Source organism: Haliotis rubra, unplaced genomic scaffold, assembly GCF_003918875.1.
Source record: "Haliotis rubra isolate DU_JTF1 unplaced genomic scaffold, ASM391887v1 Scf466, whole genome shotgun sequence".
Lineage (NCBI taxonomy): Eukaryota > Metazoa > Mollusca > Gastropoda > Lepetellida > Haliotidae > Haliotis > Haliotis rubra.
The window spans coordinates 384,001-407,166 of NW_025767153.1; the positions used below are offsets into that span (position 1 = coordinate 384,001).

At 39.4% G+C, this 23,166-nt stretch overlaps 1 protein-coding gene across 1 annotated transcript in view; it reads right to left on the minus strand.

Moving 5' to 3' along the window:
* The window catches only part of LOC124290447 (voltage-dependent calcium channel subunit alpha-2/delta-2-like), an 81,603-nt gene that overhangs the window by 24,960 nt on the left and 33,477 nt on the right, over window positions 1–23,166 (minus strand). The window contains 9 exon segments of the mRNA XM_046727152.1: window positions 723–797; window positions 937–1,014; window positions 2,584–2,640; window positions 7,000–7,083; window positions 13,178–13,227; window positions 13,920–13,998; window positions 14,587–14,717; window positions 15,031–15,124; window positions 22,027–22,104. Coding sequence (XP_046583108.1) covers window positions 723–797; window positions 937–1,014; window positions 2,584–2,640; window positions 7,000–7,083; window positions 13,178–13,227; window positions 13,920–13,998; window positions 14,587–14,717; window positions 15,031–15,124; window positions 22,027–22,104 — 726 coding nt within the window.

Consider the following 23,166-nt stretch of genomic DNA (forward strand, 5'->3'; position numbering starts at 1 on the left):
AGAATCTAAAATCATTTCCACTTGCCCATCAGAATCTAAAAAATGCCCATCAAAATCTAAAATCATTTCCACTTGCCTATCAGAATCTAAAATCATGTCCACTTGCCCATCAGAATCTAAAATCATGTCCACTTGCCCATCAGAATCTATAATCAATTCCACTTGCCCATCAGAATCTAAAATCATTGGTAGCCGCCTCGCCCTGCATTAATGGGTACAACAAGGACTGAATTAATCAGGCTCGGAGTCAGTATACTGTGTCTGAGTAGGGTATTAATGCTTCACTGCGGCATGGTATCTCAGTGGGCTAGCACTATAAAACTAGCTTCAGTCTGGGCTAGTACAAGCAGCCGCACATACACATACACACGCATGCATGTCGTCATATGAGCGAAATATTTTCAAGCACGACGTTAAACCCAATTTCACCTCACCTAACCTAAAATCATTTTTTCCGACATATCAGAATCCATATAATTTTTGCATGACTGAGCAGATTCTAAATCATTTCCATTGACCCATCAGAATCTAAAATCATTTCCACTTGCCCATGAGAATCTGAAATCATTTTTACTTGACATATGTAAGCAGAATCTTTAGACGTGTAAGAACTATCTATCAACAGTCTATTTTGTTCACTTAATAAAGAGTACCTAAAAGAATCATAAATACCGAATCAATACAGATGATCAGCAAGAACTCTACTTATCAAAGACACTTACTGTTGGTTTCAGAAGGGGGTGAAAGATGATATAACCATTTGGGTTGATTGCAAAAGAGTAGCCGGTATGTCCGAGCTGAAATATGAAGGTACAGAACAATTCAAAAGGTTGTATCATATGCAGATTTGGATAAATAATATAAACAAATTAATTTGTAGTTTGACATTTCTATGAAGTTCAGTGATATACTGACATGACTTGTTCATATTCCTACCTTTTCTGTGGGACTTTTCTTCACCATATCAGCCGTGGTAACGTCAATACCCATCACTCCAAGGATTGTCTGGTTCGACTGAAACAATCAATGATCAGACTTTATAGCTAAAATACATTGAATTATCATGAAACGGCCCTCCCATTATCAGAAATTTGCGGGCCGCTGCAAATGATATTGGACCGCTCAACCTTAACCACGGGCCACTATCACTTCTGTTGTCAAGTGACGTCATAGTGGGTGCGTGGGCTTACGGTTCATTCGACATTAATTGACTTTCGACTGGCAGATATTCTGGGTCAAACAAGTCAAAGCAACCCGAATTCCCGCTTTAAATAGCGGTAATATTGGCTTTCTTGTCGGTGCTAACCTTAACAAATGCACTATTAAGGCTGTTGATGGACCAAAACGGGAACACAGACATAGTTTCACATGTTGCAGGCTATGGTCTTGTCAAAGGCCAAGGTCGAATATCGTCACTTTCTGTTGTGACGTCACTTGAATTGTTCGATGACGTTATTGCATTCGGGCAGTCACCCCGTCAGAAGTTGATTTGGGTAAACTTACAGTCAAATTCCTTCATTGTTTCCTTTTTCTTTTCAACACAAATTCCATGTATTTTAGCAACAATAACGGTAATGCTAATTTTGAGGGCATTATCATACGCAGAAGCCCTCTGTCTTTTTCAACTGCCCTCCCTCGTCGAGCAGTTAATGGAAGACCCCAGGCTTCTGCAAATGATAATGCCCTCAAAAATAGCATTACCCTTATAGCAGCACAATGTAACCATTCAAACTCATACAGCTAAGGATGCTATTTGTCAAACCTACACCCTCTTACCCATGTAATCACTTTCCAGTCAGGGCATACATATTTTGCTGCCATAAAATGCCTGAATATATTGCCAGAAGCATTTGTTTTACTTTTGTACAAATTTACAGTTTATTCTGTTTCAGTTTTTGGATCACGTCCAATATCAAACACTCCCATTTCAACCCAAGATTCCCCAATCAGTCTGAAGGCTGAAGGATGATGTGAAAACTGCTATACAGTAACCTTTTAATCCTATATCACATAACAATCCACTTGTAAAGTGCAATATATGCTCACCATGTTCAGAAGAAACTGTCATAGTGAGAGAGTAAGTACGGTTTTACACAGGTTTTAGCTATATTCTAGCAATATCACGGCGAAGGACACCAGAAATGGGCTTCACGCATTGTATCCATGTGAGGATTCGAACCCTGGACTTCAGCGTGACGAGCGGACGCTTTTACCATTAGGCTACCCCACTGTCCCAGAAACCTTGCTGAGCATTTGACTCACAAAGAGATGTAACTCTTATTTCTTAGAGAAAAATAAATAATAGTTCCTTTGTAAATAATAAAAGTACCAAAATCAATACTGCACTATTAAACTAACGAGGAATAATAATGGGAAAATTCTATCTTTTAAATTTCTGGTGTAATCTTTGTTGAGTGAGGACCAAAAATTGTAAAACTTAAGTTTTAGCTTTAGACCTTTTAGAACTGCTAGATATGATTATTTCCCATTCAGTAACTGCTTGTGCTATTTAATTGGCTAAAGAGAGACAGGCATAGACAGGTGATTAAATTGGTCTTTTACAATGTGACCAGCACCACTCACAGATCCAGCTGTTCTGTTGTACACCGGCAGAGTAACTGTTGTCATCATTCCAAGACCCTGAAATCATCATCATCATCATCATCATCATCATCATCATCATCATCATCATCATCATCACCCACATACTTCATATTTACTATTACAATATTGTACAGAAAATTAGACTTCAAATGGCATTACAGTATTGGACAGAAAAATACACTTCAAATGGTATTACATTGTTGAAATATGCAACTGCTGGCTTCACAGTGGAACTCTCTCCCATTTAACCTCAAGAGTGCACCTATGCTATCTGTGTTTAAATCTAAAAACCTACCTCTTCTGATGCTACCACTAATTCTCTTTACTGTTGTCTGTCTTCTGAATATATGCTACGATGTGCTTTGAGCATGTCCCTCAGTGATGCGGAACTAGTGCTACATAATTATCTTCATGATTATCATTAAATATGCTTCCATTTAGAATTAGCATTAACTGGCTTTCATTAAACAGGTCTGTAAAAAAGTCATTTCAATATGTGCACAATTTCATGCATAACGAAAAATGACAGAGAACATGCACAGATGATCTTGAGATGTTAAATGCAGATCATGCAAAACGTAAGAAGCAGCAATTAATCATAGAGCAAAACCTTCACCATTGAGTTAAATATTAATGAACTGTCTTTATGAATTAACATACAAATATTTTTATGCTGCCAATGCAGTATGTATTAGGCTGAGGACACTCAAGACTTGTTGTTAGGGATTATTTGAAAATATTCATCACACGCTCTATACACCAGTACTCAAAATTAATACGATTTTTCTAAACATATACAGACGTTCCAATGTTCAGAATTGTCATTTCCCTATGACTTTAAATGCCTCAGGTAAATCTGAAATTATTCATATATCCCGGTATGTGGTATCAAATTTTAGACCAAACAATTTGTGACAAACAGGTGAGCCATAGCGATTTCACATTCTATGTCACCAGTCTTGTGATAACTGTCTCATGATCAAATTATACCACATCCAATACTTCTAATAATGAACTGGTGCTGATCATATCAACTTCCTTTATCTAATATTTCAAGCATCTTTAATATTTGTCTAGTCATCATGGCTGAGCAATAGCAATACTAAAAGGCTCCTATTCCATCTAGCTACATGTTCATCTGGCTACTTCTATATCTGATAGATCTTCACACATCATTTGCTAAGCCAAACCTTGAGCCAATTATTCGATACACTTTCTTTCATGTAAATATTGAGCAAACACTTTTGATAAAATACCTATTCAAGCATACGATATTGACAAGATGTATGCCTTTGTCATGCGAACATATTTGCCCTGAATCACATCTAAATTGTGACAAGAGGCCCGATCTCAAGATCACAACTCAAACCCTTGTTGATTATTACAAAATGACATTGTATTTCGGAATGCTTCAAGAACATGATATGCACTTAGTAAACATACAAGCATCTATGTATGAAAAAAGCACTGTAAAACAGTATCTGAAGCTTATTGATTGTTCTTCCTGAAAAAATACACATGAAAAATGAAACTTTCAACATCTGAAACCGCAAATAACAAACTTAGTTCCATGTGTATATTTTCAGAAGGAACATACAAGGATAACAGCATTAAACACGTACTATAGGAACAACTATACAGGTTTAACTCATCTACATTAAACAAGGATGAGAATTGGTTCTTAAACACACACTCAGATTTCCATTAATGATAAAAAATCTAATTTAATTTCATTTAATTCAATTTAATTTAAATTAAATACAACCAGGAAAACAAGATATATCTATTCTATTTCTGAATTTTGTGTCTGAGAACCAATATTGATGCTTCTTAGGGATGTTCCTGGAAGCAGTTCTACAGATACACAATGACACCCTCATTCATTTCAGATCATTTCCTCTGATGTGGTGCCTCTCTGAGAGAGAACTCACAACCCATCCATAGACTGCACCTGATGAAGTTTCTATTCAGCCAATCACCATCAAGACTTCTAAATTTTTAGTCTAATTGAGCAAAATATTCACAGTGGCACATCTGTATGTTTAAAATGAGGTTAAACAACCAGTTCCAAATGTAAATAATGAAAGAGAGGCCAATATATTGTAGATATTTTATCCACCATTTTCAGGCTTCTTTTGGTATCTTAAGCAAAAGGTGAATACTTTCAAAGAATGTTTGTCTTTTGCAGTGGTTTTCTTTCATAATCATAATTGTTGGTGTTTTTAGATTTGAATTTTACATTTTTTATTGATTTTCTGTTGGCTCGAGAACCAACAAATAACTCTTATATTCTGGACAGTCAAAGTCTGCAAGGAGTTCCCCAGACATTACTTTGAACGGAAGTCTTTTTTGAGTGGCATTTTAGAAGCTGGGAAGTACAATATAGACAAACTGTATCGATAACAACTACTCTATTTCATGAGTGAGATTCTTGCACCTTTGCTTGACGTTTCGATACAGATTATTGTCCCGTTGCTTGACAAAGGAAGTTGTTATCCATACAGTTTGTCTATATTGAATGGAAGCGTTGTTCGATCTTCAAGCAGGGAGGTATTTCATCACAGCAAAAGATGAGATTCCAATGAGAATTTACGCAGTAACAGGAGCAGGTTGCAGTTCCACAAAGACACATCAGACTAGATGAAGACAATCACTTGGTACCATATCGAGTGTAGAAGTTTCTTGCTGAACACAATTTAAATTTAATATGATTACATTCAAAACGCATTTTTGAAAAAAACATTTGTCATTTTTATATTCATGACACAAATCCATTTGAGAATAATTGAATATTCTTTTATCAAATTGCTGTCTGTTTCAGGAGCTGAATGTGGAGAGATCGGAACATACAGGTGATATAGTGTTCAACAATACATCTACATATCTATATTCACATACATATCGACAATACAAGTGTACATGAAGCATCTACTATAACAATCTACACATACAGTTAGTAATCTATTCAGACTTCACAAATGCAGGGTTATTATTAATATTTTAGCCACACTTTTTACCCCTCTTGCTTTATAGAACTACTAACTGCAAATTTTGTTGAAATAGTGAAACAAAAATAATCTGAGTTTACTCCATATTTACTGCTGATTTTCTGCAACAAACAAACCAAACCTCCAAAAGATTGACTGACTGACTGAGCTTGGTTTTTACGCAGCTTTTAGCAATATTCTAGCAACATCACAGCAGGGGGCTTCACACATTGTGCCCATGTGGGGATTCGAACCCGGGTCATCGGCGTGACGAGCCAACGCTTTAACCATTAGGCTTCCCCACCGCCCCGCCTCCAAAAGAAGTACCCTCTATCAACAAACATGCATAAATGTTTAAAGAAGAAACAAACGTAAAGAAGCTCTGTCTTTGTGAGGATTTTTCAACTAGCAATCCTATATAAACATCACTGAGAGTCTCCACTATGGCAGAAACTTCTCAGATGATAAACTATTGCATACATTATTCAATGACAGAAGGGAGGTTACTCTAATTCCCTTTTCCCATCTACATGTTTTTCAACTTGAAAACCAGATATTTCAAAGAAAAATATTTTGCAAACAAGAAGTTCATCTTTGATTGTTTTTCACCAACGGACAGATAGTTTCCGTAAAGCAAATAATAAAAAGTGTGACCCATATAATGAAAACAAAACAACTTGTGGAGCCTTTCCTGACATGTTTTTCGGACTATTATCACCGTTGAACATGTTCCAAGAATACCACACTAAATCTTTATATCTGGATCTGAGCAATACATGTATGAGAAACATTCCATTTGATCTCACTGCAGGTATGTCCGAATACATGGCAGCAAATATTGTGTAGATCAAATACATTATGCTTGAATCAATCAACAGAGTGAGAAAATGGAGGATCCTTTTCAAGCATCTCCAGTAACTGAACAACGGGACTTTGTTCCGCTAAAAACAGCTCACGCTATGACACTTTTTAAAATATGTCTGAATTCTTCGTGAACTACAAAACTTATCAATCTGAAGATTACATTCAGACATAATATATCCATCAGTCACAGAAGCAAAGGTGTTAGTGTGTTTCTAACATTCTACAACTAGGATATTCCATGACAAGTTAACTACAGCCTACAAACTGACAATGACTTCTACACTTACATCACACCATAGCCTTGTTTGTAACAGTAAACTCTTCAGATAAACATTTAAATTAAATTTACAATTAAAATTTTTGATTTTGATCTTAAAACTACTGCTTACAAAAATCAATTTTGGGTATTGAAAGCACTTTTTATCTTTGTTACAGAGACAATGAATGACAGCTGTTTACTGTTGCACTGATGTTCGCATGGCTGTGGTGTGTCACACATAAAGACTAAACAACACTGATGATTAGAGGCAATAATGGTCAGTACCAGATAATCGTAGTAAATGCTACCCCACACAAAGCGTTTGACGTTCTGCAGCACCTGTGGTCGACTCAGAACGGGTATGTATTCCTTCAAGGAAGCAAATGCACCAATCAGCATCAAGCAGAGAAACCAGGCACACACATGAAACACTATGCAATACTTGTGCAATCTGCGATTTTAACAACTGATCCGAAATGTGAGTCATGTAAAATGTCTTCTTGTTAAGCTGTATCAACTTCTGAGGGACTTTATATTGAGGCTAAAATCAACTGAAATTGTGCCAAAATAACAGTTCAGGTTAGAGTGAGCGAGTACGGTTTTACGCTGCTTTTGGCAATATTCCAGCAACATCACAGCAGGGAACAGCAGAAATGGGCTCCTCACATTGTACCCATGTGGGAAACGAAACCAGGTTTTCCGAGTTTGGGTCAGAAGACTTTAAAGTATTTGGTACAAACTGTATTGTGATCACATTCAGCATCTGGAAGTCATAGATTCCTTTTCATAGTTCTAATGTTACATGCTAAAGATTTCAGAGGTCCCAAGATTCAAATACCATGGCAACGAACCAAGATTTTTAAATTGTTAATGTATTGCACTACGTTTCACCCATCACCGTCTAATCTAGTCAAACAAACATGTAATATTCATTATAATCAAAGACCATTAACAAGAAAAATATGGTTTATATTCAAACAGAATCAATCAGAGTGCTTCTGTAATGATGCTTATTACCTGATCAGCTTAAAACAAATTTTATAAATTCCTGGAATTAAGAATCATCCATAATTACGTCATCCAATGTTTTTCGCCAATGAAGACATTTTACAAATCATTTGATGATTCAGAACAGGAAAAGTAAAAATAAATACCCACTTTGATTTAAAAATTTAAAATTTAAACTAATCAGAATTTTCAAATCTTTACAGATTATTCTCTCTTCCAGCTCATCAGATGAAGTAATGTTATATTACAGAAGCATCTTGATTCAGTTCGACATGATGTTATGTCAATCACACGGAGTAAACATGGTAGAGTCAGTCTCATCAGATTACATTTATGTCATACACAGAAAACATCTTCCTCAGTCTCATGCCAAATATCAGCAAAGAAACTTTCAAATCGCAAATGAATTTTTAATGCTGATTAAGATTTTAAATTCTCTGACATTTAAGAACTTGACATTGTTACCAATCTGAACATTTACTTTCAATGCTTTTAACATGATTTGAACACACAAGCTGAGGACATTCTTCTGAATCCAAGAATACCAGGACCCAAATTCAGCTCACTTCTTGGTCTTGTCAACAATAATTGGAAGCCATGGAACTATTTCATTTTAATTCTTATCAGATTAGAAGCCAAAAATCGTATGTCTGTGAAGGAAAGAATTTTTAACTAAATTTAATTTAGTAAATTTTATTTGTCATTAGAATTTTTATCAAATTGGTTTCTATATCTTTTATGCCCTGAAGTCTCCCAACACAATGCACATGTTCATATAAGGATATTTTCAACACCAATTCTCTCAGCATGGTCAAAATGCCATTCCAAGGTTGAAAATAAGACAAGGAATAAAAATGCATTCTTTCCAAATGTTCTGATTATTTTCACACTGTGGTTGTCAAACACCTCAAAAAATGCATCTGAAAAGTGTAATGGTTAGAAATTAGAGGGTTAGGGTTTCAATCATGTTACCATAGTAACCAACAATTCCATGCTATGCTGGAGACACCAACAAACCATGACAAGAGTGGAATCACACATACTTCACCCAAACAGTACGAAATTTTAGAAACATCTGCCACAGGTGTGAAAAGGGCAACATTTCACAAAACATATCTTACCACTAAGCCTAACATAAGCCTGAGTTAATGTACAAAAATTCTGACTATCATGGTTAAACGATCACATTTGGAATAAGCTTCATACTCACTGCTGAGGAAAATAAAGCCACAAATCTGAGCCACAATTCCCCAAAATTACAAAAATTCACAATTTCATGTTCACAATTTTTCACCCCAAATCTTTTTTTCCTAAAAATATATTTTTCAACTTTGTAAAACCGAAACTCAAAATCCACCGATGTTAAATCTGAAGTTTATAATCTACATAACCGAGGTGAGTTATTTTCGGGGTGAAAGTGCTCTTCCATCCTTGTCAATGTACAGGCATCGTCCGTGTTACCCATACATGAGGGTCCTGGGTGACCTCCCAGCTGAAGTTCTGACTGCGAACATACTCCTTGGGTCCTACTAAGGCTCTAGTGTAGTTCTGAAGGAGACCACATAGCTACATCACTGGAGGGCTAAGGGCAGGTGATTCGGGAGTGTTGGGATGGCGGGGTGGGACAGTGTCTTCTTGTGAATGCCTGTAGGATCTATGGGTTCACTGTTCTGGGGTCCATTTCACAAAGCGATCATAGCGCTACGACTGTCGTATGTCTATGTTAAAATATGGGAGTTACGATCACCTTAGTGCTACGACTGTCGTATGTCTATGTTAAAGTATGGGAGTTAGGATCACCTCAGCGCTACGACTGTCGTATGTCTATGTTAAAGTATGGGAGTTAACGATCACCTTAGCGCTACGACTGTCGTATGTCTATGTTAAAGTATGGGAGTTACGATCACCTTAGCCACGACCGATGTCTATGTTAAAGCATGGGAGTTTACGATCACCTTAGCCACGAATGTCGTATGTCTATGTTAAAGTATGGGAGTTACGATCACCTTGATAACAGTGATGTGAGAAGACTTAAAGAGATTGCTTTCTCAAAATGGGTGTTGATAACAGTGATGTGGGATTGGAAGACTTAAATAGTTTTCGTGTTGGGGATATGGTGAGGTATATGGAAGGGTTGAGTGGAAATGTGTGAGATGGATATGGCTGGGATTGAGAGAGGATGGGGGTAATATATGGGATTGAATTTGTGTGGGATATGGAGCCAAGGTATATAGGAAGGGGTTTAGACAGGGTTGTGAGATGTCGAGAGCATGTTTATGTAGGTGGGGAGGACAGGTGTGAGTGAGATATTGGTTTGATGGGCAGGAGAATACATGACATGATAGGGTGGGGAGATTGGGCAGGAGGTTGGTAAGGCTTGTTTGGATAGGGTTGGAAGATTTTGGGTTGGTTTGGGTAGGGTGGGGAGATTATGTGCTGGTTTGGGTAGGTTGGTTCGATTTCGGGGTGGTTTGGGCAAGATGGTTCGATTTAGTGCTTGTTTGGGTAGGGTGGGGAGATTTTGGGCTGGTTTGGGTAGGGTGGGTAGATTTTGGGCTGGTTTGGGTAAGATGGTTTGATTTAGTGCTTGTTTGGTATGGTGGGCAGATTTTGGGCTGGTTTAGGTCAGGTGGGGACATTTAGTGCTTGTTGGATAGGCATGGGAGATTTAGGGCTGGTTTTGGGGGTAGGGAGATTAAAAGATGTTTCGGTCTGGTGAGAAGTTTTAGGGATGTTTTGAAAGGGAAGGACATTTTAGGGCTTGTTTTTGTGTGTTGTCAGACATATGGTGCTGATTTTAATGAAGATGGGAGTGTTTTTAGGGCAGATATAGTAGGGTTGGGGAGATATAAAGGGCAGATGTGGGTGGGGAGAAAGCAGGCTCCAGTGTGGAGTGGAGATATAGGTCTGGCTTAGTTGGGATGTATGATACACAAGTTTAGAAAAAAACAGGGCAGTTTTCAAATCTCACCATCCAATTCCACTACTACAGTACAACGAACCGGTTTAATCATGATGAATCTGTCCTGGTTTCAAACAGGACCATGTTGACCAAGGCTGGTAAGAAAACACTTCAAATCTGATGATTTTTATACTTTATAGTAACAAAAATAAAAGGAACTTCAATACAACATAACTTATTGAGTAGACACCATGGAGAGTATGTGTGGGCTGATCACTCATGCGCAAACACTGTGTTGAAAACAAAGTCATTGTAAACTGAAAACCTAAATATACATGAAATGCTGAAATGCTGAAATAAATATCTTTGGACAATTATAAAAAGTTCAGATAAAATTAGACAATAAATAAACCATATATACTGATATGTTGTAAGATGGAGCCAATAGTATTTGATGCGATTTGAACACATTAGGCCATAACAAATTGACTATTACATTTTCAGCCACAGGTCACCACATTTCACATTATCTTGTCCCCAAGTAGCTCCATGATAAAATATTCCATACTCACAGTCACATCAAACATTGATGCTTCCTGTGAGTGAGATTGGTTTTATACTGATTTAGCAATATTCCAAACATATTGTGGCAGGCCACCATGAAATCAGTCATCACACTTTGTAGTGAGTGAGTGAGTGAATTTAGTTTTACACCGCTTTTAGCAATATTCCAGCTATATCAAGGCGGGGGACACCAGAAAGGGGCCTCACACATCGTACCCATGTGGGGAATCGAACCCGGGTTTTCAGCATGATTAGCGAACGCTTTAACCACTAGGCTACCCCAGTGCCCCTTCGGCCGATAGAGGGCACAAGAGTCAATTTAATGCTACGTTGCATTAATTTATTCAAACTTTCTAATTTGATATTGTAATGTAAATATGTAATTTTTGGGGGGAATAAATTATATGGTAGCTTTCCTGTGGGCTGATAGTTATTATACTTGCAAGAAATGCATTATCTATTTTTCAGAAAATTCTGGTGTGATATAGTGCCTTTAAAGTCAATTTCGAGAAAACAACAGATATACAAAAACGATATGAGGATACAAATACCATTGGCTCTTATGCAGTTTTCGACTTTATTTCAAAGATGACATTCCACAACCATGAATAAACCCCAAAAGACCAACAAAGGAATTGGAATCGCTCTCAACCGAAGCCCTGTACCAGAAGCAGTATTGAAGCAGTGCAGATGGGTGATTGTATACACTACCGCATTGCTGGCGTTGAAGAATGGGTTTGTGTGGGTGCTACTCCACTGGGTGTGTTCGACATATTTGAGAGCAAGAGGCCGAGCCAGAACTTCCACATAATCCTGAAATAATGTCTCAGCTGGTTACATACATGCCTAGATTGTCTTGAGAAGCATGGTTTGAAATGTGCGTTTCTACTCCTTAAATAATCCAGGCCAAATAAACATGACACTCAAAAGTATGAACTGGGAAGCCAAAGTCAAAACATTTCTTATAGACAGTGTTTCCGCTGGCAATTTTTACGGCTGGCTAGCATTTTTGTGACCGGCTAGCATTTCAAATACCAGTCATTTGTAAAGATTACAGGTCAAGTGATCACGCTTTTCATTGTGCATGAGACCTTGCACCCTAACAACCTATCAGAAATGTAGAGGGTATCGCAATGTGTCAATGCTGCTATTTTTAGCCTGGGTTTTTCCAAAACTGCTATTGTTTATTTGACAACACCTCACTGTCATTGTGAAAACGTAATCTTTTTTTAGGAGAAATAAAATCGACAGAGGTAATTAGAAAGTTGATTCTAAAATTTGTTGGACACGATGACCGACAGCCTTTGAAATTACCTTTGTACAGGTTCAAAGTCTGGTATATACCGGAAAACGGATACACTGATAGACAGCAAGTTGAATTTAATGCTGCTTTGAGCTGTATTTCAATGAGTGGGTGAGTATGATTTTACCCCGCTTTTAGCAATATTCCAGCAATATCACAGCGGGGGACACCAGAAATAGGCTTCACACATTGTACCCGTGTGGGGAATCGAACCTTGGTCTTGAGCATGATGAGTGGATGCTAGTATTTCAGTTATTTCAGGGCATGTCAGCTAAATGTAGCAGGAGAACCAGATGTGGTTCAGATCTCAGATATTTACCATTCTTAAAACTTATGAGCATGGTTGCGGTGCAGACAAACCTAGACACATCTGCACAAACTTGGATTTGAACCCATGATGTGTCTCCTTTATTCTTAAATAACATATCAAAATCAAGTATATAAAAAAATACAGTTACTGATAGCACCATTAAATTCTGAAACAGATTCACTTAAAACGTGACAATCCTATATCAGAATGGTTTTAACCAAGAAAAACAGATCAGCATCTCAGTTCCTGAAAGTCAAATTGTTTGTTAATTGTCAGAAATATTTCAGGATATTGATTAACTAATGATGTTCATGATCCCCATACTTTGCAAGGAAACATTTCAATGTTATCACACTAGTAATGTAGACTGACGTACCTGCACTCTGGTTCTAATGGCGTCCATGGCAGGAATCTGGGAGAAGTAGCCTGAAACAGATAACATGTGTCTCAGACAAATAATTCTATGCATGACACATGTAATTAAAACTCTGTCCTGTCAACTCTCACATTTTTGCCATGAGTCTTACGTTCTATTAATGAAAATCATGTTCTCATGGCTAGAAAACTAAATCTCACATTATTTCGTAAAAGTGCTTTCTAAATATTGCTATATGATGTGTTCACCTCGAATAATGACCAAAATATAAAAAAAATAGATATCATTTAGTAATATACTATTCACACTTTGCTAAGGATCAAATCATTGATTCAACAGAAAACTATGATGTGGGGTCAAGTTTGGTTTAAATGTCTAAGCATATTGTAAGCATGGATCCAAGTTTTCAGTATGTCATTGCATCTTGTGGATCCCATACCTGCTGTTGACAGGTGTTGTGTACTTGTCAATGACCCGTACCATGATTTGCAAAATGGTTGATTGGTGCCATGAAAACGATTTTTATGGTTACTCCTGTATCAAGTGTGTACGGTTAGCTTAAAGTGGCTGTTTTCCTCAAGATGTGTTACCATATCATTATTTATCCAGTTATAAATGGATACAATTTCAAGTTATAAATCTACGTTTAAGTAAAATTGTGAATTTTTGTGATGTGATCCTTAGCAAAGTGTGAGTAGTATAGATATTGATCATCATTATCAAACCAAATCATTTTCCTCACCTCTGTTAGCACATGCCATCCATCTTATGGCATTGGTTGGGTTGGCTGTGGGACCCACAGCATACGTGAAGACTCTCACCTGCAAACCAACAGCAACATATTTAGTCTGTGGAACATTTCTGCAGGGAGATAACTCTCTTAGGAAATGGTTTATATAACTTGCAATGGAACATTCATCAGGGGGAAAAAAAGACAGCATGACAGTGCCTGGGGATTATTTTTGGAGGAGATAACTCTTATTAAATATGATTGACATGACACTATAGCTAGGAAACATATTTTTAAGGGAGACAACTCTTATTTAAATTGGTCGCCATGACACTTTACCCCACCTTTAGCAAATCTTCTTACTGGTGTCAGAACTAATATTGAAAACTTTTCTGAACATATACTGAGAACAAAGCACCAACACAAAATTCTATAGATTTCAATGAAAAAAGATTCTAAACATGGCTTCCTGTGGTATGATGTAGCCAGAGAATTGAACCACAATTCCATGCTCAGGGAGGACGTACTTTTAACATCACCACAAATATGCCCTAAAATATACGGGCTGACAAGTAGGTATGAGTATGAGTGACAAAGCCAAACAGCATATTGATTATACTCCAAATAACATACAAACTATACGACAGTAACCACTGATATTAAAAATGGTGGTACTCACAGTTTTATTCGGCCAGTTGTATTCCTTGAAGACCTCCTCTGCGTTGTCTGTTCCTCCGTCCGTCAACAACATGATCACTTTGTTACAGGAAGCTCCATTTTGCTGATCAGGGTCCATGCTCGTCTCATTTCCTCAAACTGTCACAAACATATTCACAGCTACAGATTATAAACATTCATGACACCTTGCTAGTTATTGTGGGAAAAATGGATGACAGTTATACCAGTCAGTGAGTGAGTCTAGTTTTACGTCACTTTTAGCAATATTCCAGCATTATCAGGTGGGGGACACCAGAAATTGGCTTCACACATTGTAACCATGTGGGGAATCGAACCCTGGACTTCCGTGTAACGAGCGGACGCTTTAATTACTGGGCTACCCTCCCTGTCTAAATATTAGGACAGTAAATACAATTGATGACCACCAGGGAGATGGTTTCATGACTTACACTCTCAAACTGTTCAAAAGCAAACTTTAGTCCCACTTCGAAGTTAGCCATTCCATTTGCCAACAGGTTATTGACATCATTTGACAATTTCTGAAACAAAGAAAGGGATTTAATATCTTAACATCAAATACTGCGGCTGGAAGAGTTTACATTACCAAACAATATGATTCTATGATGCTGTTTTTGTGCCTCACAGAAATATGTACGGAGCTAACCCTTGAAAATCTGTAAATAATGTAATTTTTATGATAAAATTAATATTTTATACTTATCCTGACTCATGATTATTTACTTTCTCATCCTCTCTTCTGAACGGTCAAGTGGAAACTTGAATTCTTTCAATTCCCTTGAAGCAAACGTACAATCACTCACCCTTTATTACCTCCCCTGGTTTCCCGCCAAAACCTGGCACGTGACCTCCCATGCCTTGGTCCTCACTCTCTCCGAAATATGCACCACTCAGGTCTACAGGGAAACCCGTGTGATGAGAGGGGACGGTTGGGAGGGTTTCATCTCATGAGTCAGGATAAGTATAAAATATTTATTTTATCATAAAAATTACATACTTTTCCTTATCCTGACTCATGATTATTTGCTTTCTAAATCCGACGGAGAGGTGGTGGGTCAGCCACCTACGGGATTCCCTGCACGATTGTATTCACGTCAGCGTTCACTCGATTTACCCCCTGGGAATTTTCTTCATCTGCGGCTAACTTCAATATTATCTTGATGTTAATTGGGGGACCACCTTCTTATACATTCGTATTTGTTTTGTGGATTTAGTATACTAGACGTTGTGTTGTCTAGATATTCTGCAACGATCCAATATGTTTACGGTAAGAACATTACCGAAACTGGTATTGCAACCCATCTGTTAAGGCAAGAACATTACCATAACTGAGTCTATGTATCACTCATGCGCTGTTTTATCTTGTAAAACAGGGGAACATGGACTCTTAGCCGATTGCAATGGAACAGTTGCCTGGCGTCAACGAGTCTGCGTGACAAGGGTGAGATTCTTCATCGTCTGGCCGGCATAGTGAGTTGCTGCGCTACGACTAGAGGGCCGAATTGATGTACAGTGAAGCCTCGTTAATCCGGACGGTTGCGTTTCTCAGTAAATTCGTCCGGATTGTGAATAGTCCGGACTACTGACATCAAGACCCAAGTTGCTTCCCTAAGAATTACAAAAACGACACGAATCTGGATAAAACAAATAAGCATTTAATGTCAAGCTTAATTCATCACACCAATAATTTTACCGAGTGACATCCGCATGTTGATCCGATCGCGACGTGTCTGATCACGTCCTCCCTCAGCACAGGTGAGGTAATGTCTAACAAGCGATCCATTGTAGTATGCCTTGAATGACCGAATTATTCCTGCATCCATCGGTTGAATATGAGACGTGGTATTTGGTCACATTTCGCAAAGTTAGGGAAGCACACTTGTGACTTGCAGCATTGTCGTAAAGCAAAATCACTTTTAGTCCACGTGACCGGATCTGTCTGTCAAAGTACATTAACCAATCACAAAACAGCTCACTTGTCGTCCACGCCTTTGTATTGTGGTGTCAATCAAAGTGTAAATGTACAGTATCTTCAGTCGGGAGCTTTTAATGGCTAATTAAAAACAACAACCCAGTTGGCCAGTTAATTAAGTAAACATCGCCGGGAGGTGTTGTTACGGTTCGTGAACACGACTTACAGCGTCTGGACTGTGAAGCAATTTACTGTTTATTTTACTGATTGGTGACAGCTACTTACCGTCCGGTTCCGGAAACCGAATTTCCGGATTATCGAGGCAAATTATATAGGCATAGATTGGTAACAAGCTGAAATCGCCCGGGAGGCGAGACATCCGGATTATCGGAGTCCGGACTAACGGGGCTTCACTGTATACCAGATACATCTTCCGTGGCGATGTCTCTCAGGTAGTGGTTAGCGAAGACAGTGTCTGACTTCCAAAAGTTGTAATCTTCCTCTACGGGTGAGAGCCTGTGCCGACGTTAATAGACCCAAGATTCGCTGCCACGTTCTCAAGTCTAGTGGATTGTTGAGAGCGTCTGGTATGCACGACTGGATGCTCTGCCATGGGTCGTCTGGCACCAGAATGCGATTTTCTGACGTCAGGAATCTGATGCCTAAGAATTGTAGATCTTGGGTCGGCTCCAACTCACCAGCCAGCCAAACTGTGTCAATAGGTTGATCATAAACTGCAGTTGTAGTTTGAGTTGATCTGCATCTTGATGTGCCTGGATGCCGTCTTCTAGGTAGAAGGCACTTCGTACGCCCCTCTGATGGAGATAAACGAGAATCGGTTTGGTTATTCGCATAAATAACCACAGGGCCGACGAAATTCCAAACGGCAGTAACTTCCATTGGTAATGATGACCATTGAACAGGAATCTCAGGTATTTCCATGATTCTGGATGTATTGGTATATGCAGATAGGCATCTTGCAGATCTATGCTGGCCATGAGTCGTTGGGTCGGATAAGATGTCTCAGCTGAGGCAGATGTAACATCTTGAACTTCTCTGGTTTCAACAGGTAATGCTTGTTGAAGCTCTTCATATTGAAGATTAGACGGAACCTCTCTTGTGAGTTCTTCTTTGGTACCAGGAAAATTGGAGAATAATACCCGGGCGTCAGTCCGCGTTGATCGACTACCTCTACTGCATCTTTTACCACCAACATCTCGATAGCTTCGGTGAGCTTGTCTCGCTGTAGTTGCAGGTACTTGAAGACCCACGGTTGATCTGTCAAAGGTGGTGTCGACTGCAACTGGATGCTGTAGCCCTCTCGTAAGACATCTGTGATGTAATCGTCCTGTAGTATTTTCCAATTTTCCCAGTATAGTCCCAGACGTCCACCCACGGATGACGGTTGTACCAGAACGGCTGCGGGTGGAAGCGACCAGTCGCTCCGAACCTTCTCTTCAGTAACGGGATCCTCTGCCACTGCTGGAGATCCTGCCTCGGCCTGAGTAACTTCTGACGTTACTGGGACGACGAAAAGATCCCATGTTGCCGCCACGTGAAGTCGCAAACTTCTTCTCTTTGGCTCTCTGAATACCAGAGAAACGGGATCTTAGTTGACTACGCTGAGTTGATTGACGCACCTTGGTGTTCATCGTCTGTACGGACTTGATCAACATCAAGTCTTTGGAGTCTTGAGATACTTCACGTGACAACTGCCGGATGCCGCCGTCAAACAGGGTAGGCACTGCCCAAGGCTTCCTTAGTAAAGGCTTGGTGTAGACATCTGGCCACGTACTGGAACTCAGCAGCCCTTGTCGACGTAAAAGGGTGATGCCCACCGATGTAGAAGCCAAGTGATCGGAGATAAATTCCTGGTCTTTGCGCTGGACCACTAAGGTAGACTTGATCATCTTTTCTTCTTCCGTCTTAGGATTCTTGAAGGCGTACATCAATGCTTCGTTGATGGCTCTAGATCTTGCTAACCCGTAGAAGGCTCTACGGGTTGTCGTATCAAGTTGCGCCATTCTCTTATCTTCCACCTTGTAACTGCGAGACTTCGAGTCAGTGACCAGATATAAATCTTCGTCAACTTCTGGCGCCTTGTCGAACTGACTCATGTTGTGATGTCGGAATCGTTTAGGGTTAAACTGCGGAGTATGTTGCCCGTTTCTTCGAGGCCTTCTCGAAGGCTGCTTTCAGGTTGTCTGAACCCTGCGCAATGGGCTTCATTGGCGGGATAGTAATTGATTCGTAGTCATCATCTTTCATACAGTACGTCTCCGCCGGATTAGCGTCTCTAGCCGGGGACGATAACGGAAGACCATCCGTCACCCACGCCAGTACCTCAGCTTCAGTGAAGATGGCATCATCTTCTTCAGTATGCTGTACTACATCTGCCAGGCCGCGATGTGAGATGTCTACGTTGACTGCTGACGACGTAGTAAATGACCTGTCTGCCATCATCTCGCCTACTGCAACGCTGCTCTCAAGAAGAGCCTGTTCTGCTTCTTCTCCGGGTCTAGCCTCATCTCCATCGCCTGCATCACTCTACGGGTGATTGTATCAGCACAGTCTTCAGCGTTGACCACCGGATGCTGCTGCGGGATTACTGCAACTGTCTCGCCTGTCGGCCTCGTAGACGGGTTAGCGTTCGTAAACGCTAACGGTTCCCTCCTGACTTTTGCTGTCTCTGGTTCTGCAACGGCTTCATTAGACTGCTTGCGTGAAAGTGAGTAACTTTCGATAGTCTATCTGCATCACTGCTCTCGGTAGACTGCAACGATGACATCGGCGATGTCATGCTTCTAATCTGCGCTGACAGTATCTCAGGACTGGAAGATCTCTGCGACGCAGAAAGGAAAATCTCTGGCAGCAACACTGGAGGACTGCCGAAGCTGGAACCATCTGCTTCAGCGCCAGGCACATCAATATCTGTTGATAGACGCTGCATAGACGTATGTACCGCCAATCTCGTCGATTTACCAGATTGGGACGATCTAGATGAGCGCCTGGATGATGATGACTGCTTCCCTGAAGCAGTCGTCTTGCTCTTCTTATGTTGTGATGCCTTCTCTGCCGGAGGGGACTTCCTTTTACTTTCAGTGTGTGGAGATACTTTCTCCCGTACGGGTGACGTCGCAGACTTAGGCTGGGATGACATCATATATCAGCACAGCTCAAGCCGTAGTCACAGCAACTCACAATTCTCACGACTGTATCACCTTCTCACGCAGTCTGGTTAACTGTACCAACAGGTTGTGAAATATTAGAAAATCTCTTGCTCAAAATCAAATTCACAATCACATGTGAAAAAATTTACAAGTAAATTTTCACAATTCAATTAATATATAAGGTCATAAATTCAATATATACACATATGATTATACAGAATAATCAACATCAAGACATATTCAACTCATAAACCAGACAAGAAGAACACCAGAGTGTAATTCAAGCGTAGAGACGTGCTGAATCACTGTTTACACTTGCAAAATGTAAGCAAACAGTCGCCTGAAAACGGAGTAAAACGTGAATTAATTTGACATGAAATGTACAAATTTTGTTAATAATATGATGAATAATATATTAATAAACACATTCACGGCAGAATTTGTGTTATAATTCCAAAACATTTTAAGTTATACGCCGCGAAAGGACCCTGAAGTGACCGCCCAACCGTCCGCTAGGGCGATAGAGGAGAGAGTGAGGACCAAGGCATGGGAGGTCACGTGCCAGGTTTTGGCGGGAAACCAGGGAAGGTAATAAAGGGTGAGTGATTGTACGTTCGCTTCAAGGGAATTGAAAGGATTCAAGTTTCCACTTGACCGTTCGGAAGAGAGGATGAGAAAGTAAATAATCATGAGTCAAGATAAGGAAAAATAAGAAAGTTTTTAGTTGATTTTAACTTATTTCAACAAAGCTGCTCATATATTTTTTATAATGAGCACACTAACCAGTGATCAAGAGTGTGAGCATCAATATCTGTTACCAAGCAACAGTCACACTCTGGCAAAGCAAAGACTTCACAATTCATAAGTTTGTCTATGTGTTTGTCTCTGTGTTTGTGTGTTTGTGTGTTTGTCTATGTGTTTGTCTCTGTGTTTGTGTGTTTGTGTGTTTGTCTATGTGTTTGTCTGTGTGTTTGTTTGTGCGTTTGTCTGTGTGTTTGTCTATGTGTTTGTCTGTGTGTTTGTCTGTGTGTTTGTCTGTGTGTTTGTTTGTGCGTTTGTCTGTGTGTTTGTCTGTGTGTTTGTCTGTGCGTTTGTTTGTGCGTTTGTCTGTGTGTTTGTCTGTGTGTTTGTGTGTTTGTGTGTTTGTCTGTGTGTTTGTCTGTGTGTTTGTCTGTGTGTTTGTCTGTGTGTTTGTCTGTGCGTTTGTTTGTGCGTTTGTCTGTGTGTTTGTCTCTGTGTTTGTGTGTTTGTGTGTTTGTCTATGTGTTTGTCTGTGTGTTTGTCTGTGTGTTTGTCTGTGTGTTTGTCTGTGCGTTTGTTTGTGCGTTTGTCTGTGTGTTTGTCTGTGTGTTTGTCTGTGCGTTTGTTTGTGCGTTTGTCTGTGTGTTTGTCTGTGTGTTTGTGTGTTTGTGTGTTTGTCTATGTGTTTTTGTCTATGTGTTTGTTTGTGCGCGTTTGTCTGTAGCGCTTTGTCTGTGTGTTTGTCTCTATGCGTTTGTTTGTGCGTTTGTCTGTGTGTTTGTCTGTGTGTTTGTTTGTGCGTTTGTCTGTGTGTTTGTCTGTGTGTTTGTCTGTGCGTTTGTTTGTGCGTTTGTCTGTGTGTTTGTCTGTGTGTTTGTGTGTTTGTGTGTTTGTCTATGTGTTTGTCTATGTGTTTGTTTGTGCGTTTGTCTGTGTGTTTGTCTGTGTGTTTGTCTGTGCGTTTGTTTGTGCGTTTGTCTGTGTGTTTGTCTGTGTGTTTGTTTGTGCGTTTGTCTGTGTGTTTGTCTGTGTGTTTGTCTGTGCGTTTGTCTGTGTGTTTGTGTGTTTGTTTGTGTGTTTGTGGGTTTGTCTGTGTGTTTTTGTGTTTGTCTGTGCATTTGTCTGTGCGTTTGTCTGTGTGTTTGTGCGTTTGTCTGTGTTTGTTTGTGTTTGTGGGTTTGTCTGTGCGTTTGTGGGTTTGTCTGTGGGGTTGTTTTTGTGTTTGTCTGTGTGTTTGTCTGTGCATTTGTCTGTGCGTTTGTGTGATTTGTGTGTTTGTCTGTGCATTTGTCTGTGCGTTTGTCTGTGTGTTTGTCTGCTTGCAGCAATATTCTAGAAATGTGACTGAAAAAGAATGGTGATGAGCGAATTTAGTTTTACGCCGCTTTTAGCAATATTTCAGCAATATCATGGCAGGAACACCAGAAATGGGCTTCACACATTGTACCCACGTGGGGAATCGAACCCAGGTCTTCGGCGTGACAAGTGAACACTTTCACTGCTAGGCTACCCACCACCCTTAACCAAGCAAAGGCAACCCAACATAGAATATCAATCTTCTGTAATACCCAGGGAACACCTGCAGGTAACATTGGCCTACCTGTTTATTGCGGTAAGTGGCTTGTACAAATGGCGTATGGTTGAAGCATCGGCTGACAAACTGTGCGTCTGAGGAGAACTGCAGGGGAAAAAATACTGATTACTGATATAATACCACATCAATTATTTACACAGCACATCTATCATCTCCAAAGGGCACATTCTTTCCTCTACATACATCTATAAAACAGTGAAATAAGCACTCAACATAAATCAATAGAACCGTCTAGCATAATATTTCATCCCTCTAACAGTAAGTGATATGCATGCTTATATCAGTATTACATCAACGTGATTTCCCTGTGTAGTTCTCTCAATGATCCAAATAACCTGATCAACACAGTTCCAATGTAAATAAATTTGTGTGTGTGAGATAAAAGTGAGTGAGTGAGTGAGTATGGTTTTACGCCGTTTTTAGCAATATTCCAGCAATATCGCGGCGGGGGACACCAGAAATGGGCTTCACACATTGTACCCATGTGGGGAATCGAACCCGGGTCTTCGGCACGACGGTGTGAGATAAAAGAAAAACTGTACTTTTTCTTGTCATGTACAATCAGTCAACTGTGGTTCCAGTCAACATGATCAACACATACACTCCTGGATTCTGAACAGGTGAGTAAACTGAAGCCTATGTAAGTGACCATGGTATAAATGATTATCAATGTAAGTGACCATGGTATGAATAAATATCATTGTAAGAGACCATGGTATAAATGATTATCAATGTAAGTGACCATGGTATAAATAATTATCCATGTAAGTTACCATGGCATAAATGATTATCAATGTAAGTGACCATGGTATGAAGAAATATCAATGTAAGTGACCATGGTATAAATGATTATCAATGTAAGTGACCATGGTATGAATAAATATCAATGTAAGAGACCATGGTATCAATGTAAAGTGAAATGATTATCATCTATAAAGAGACCGGTATATCTAAATGTAAGTGACCATGACCATGGTATGAATAATATCAATGTAAGAGACCATGGTATAAATAATTATCTATGTAAGTGACCATGGTATGAATAAATGTATCTATGTAAGAGACCATGGTATGAATAATCTATGTAAGTGATCATATGTAAGTATCTCCTTGCCTCGCAGGCAAGTGACCATGGTATGAATAATT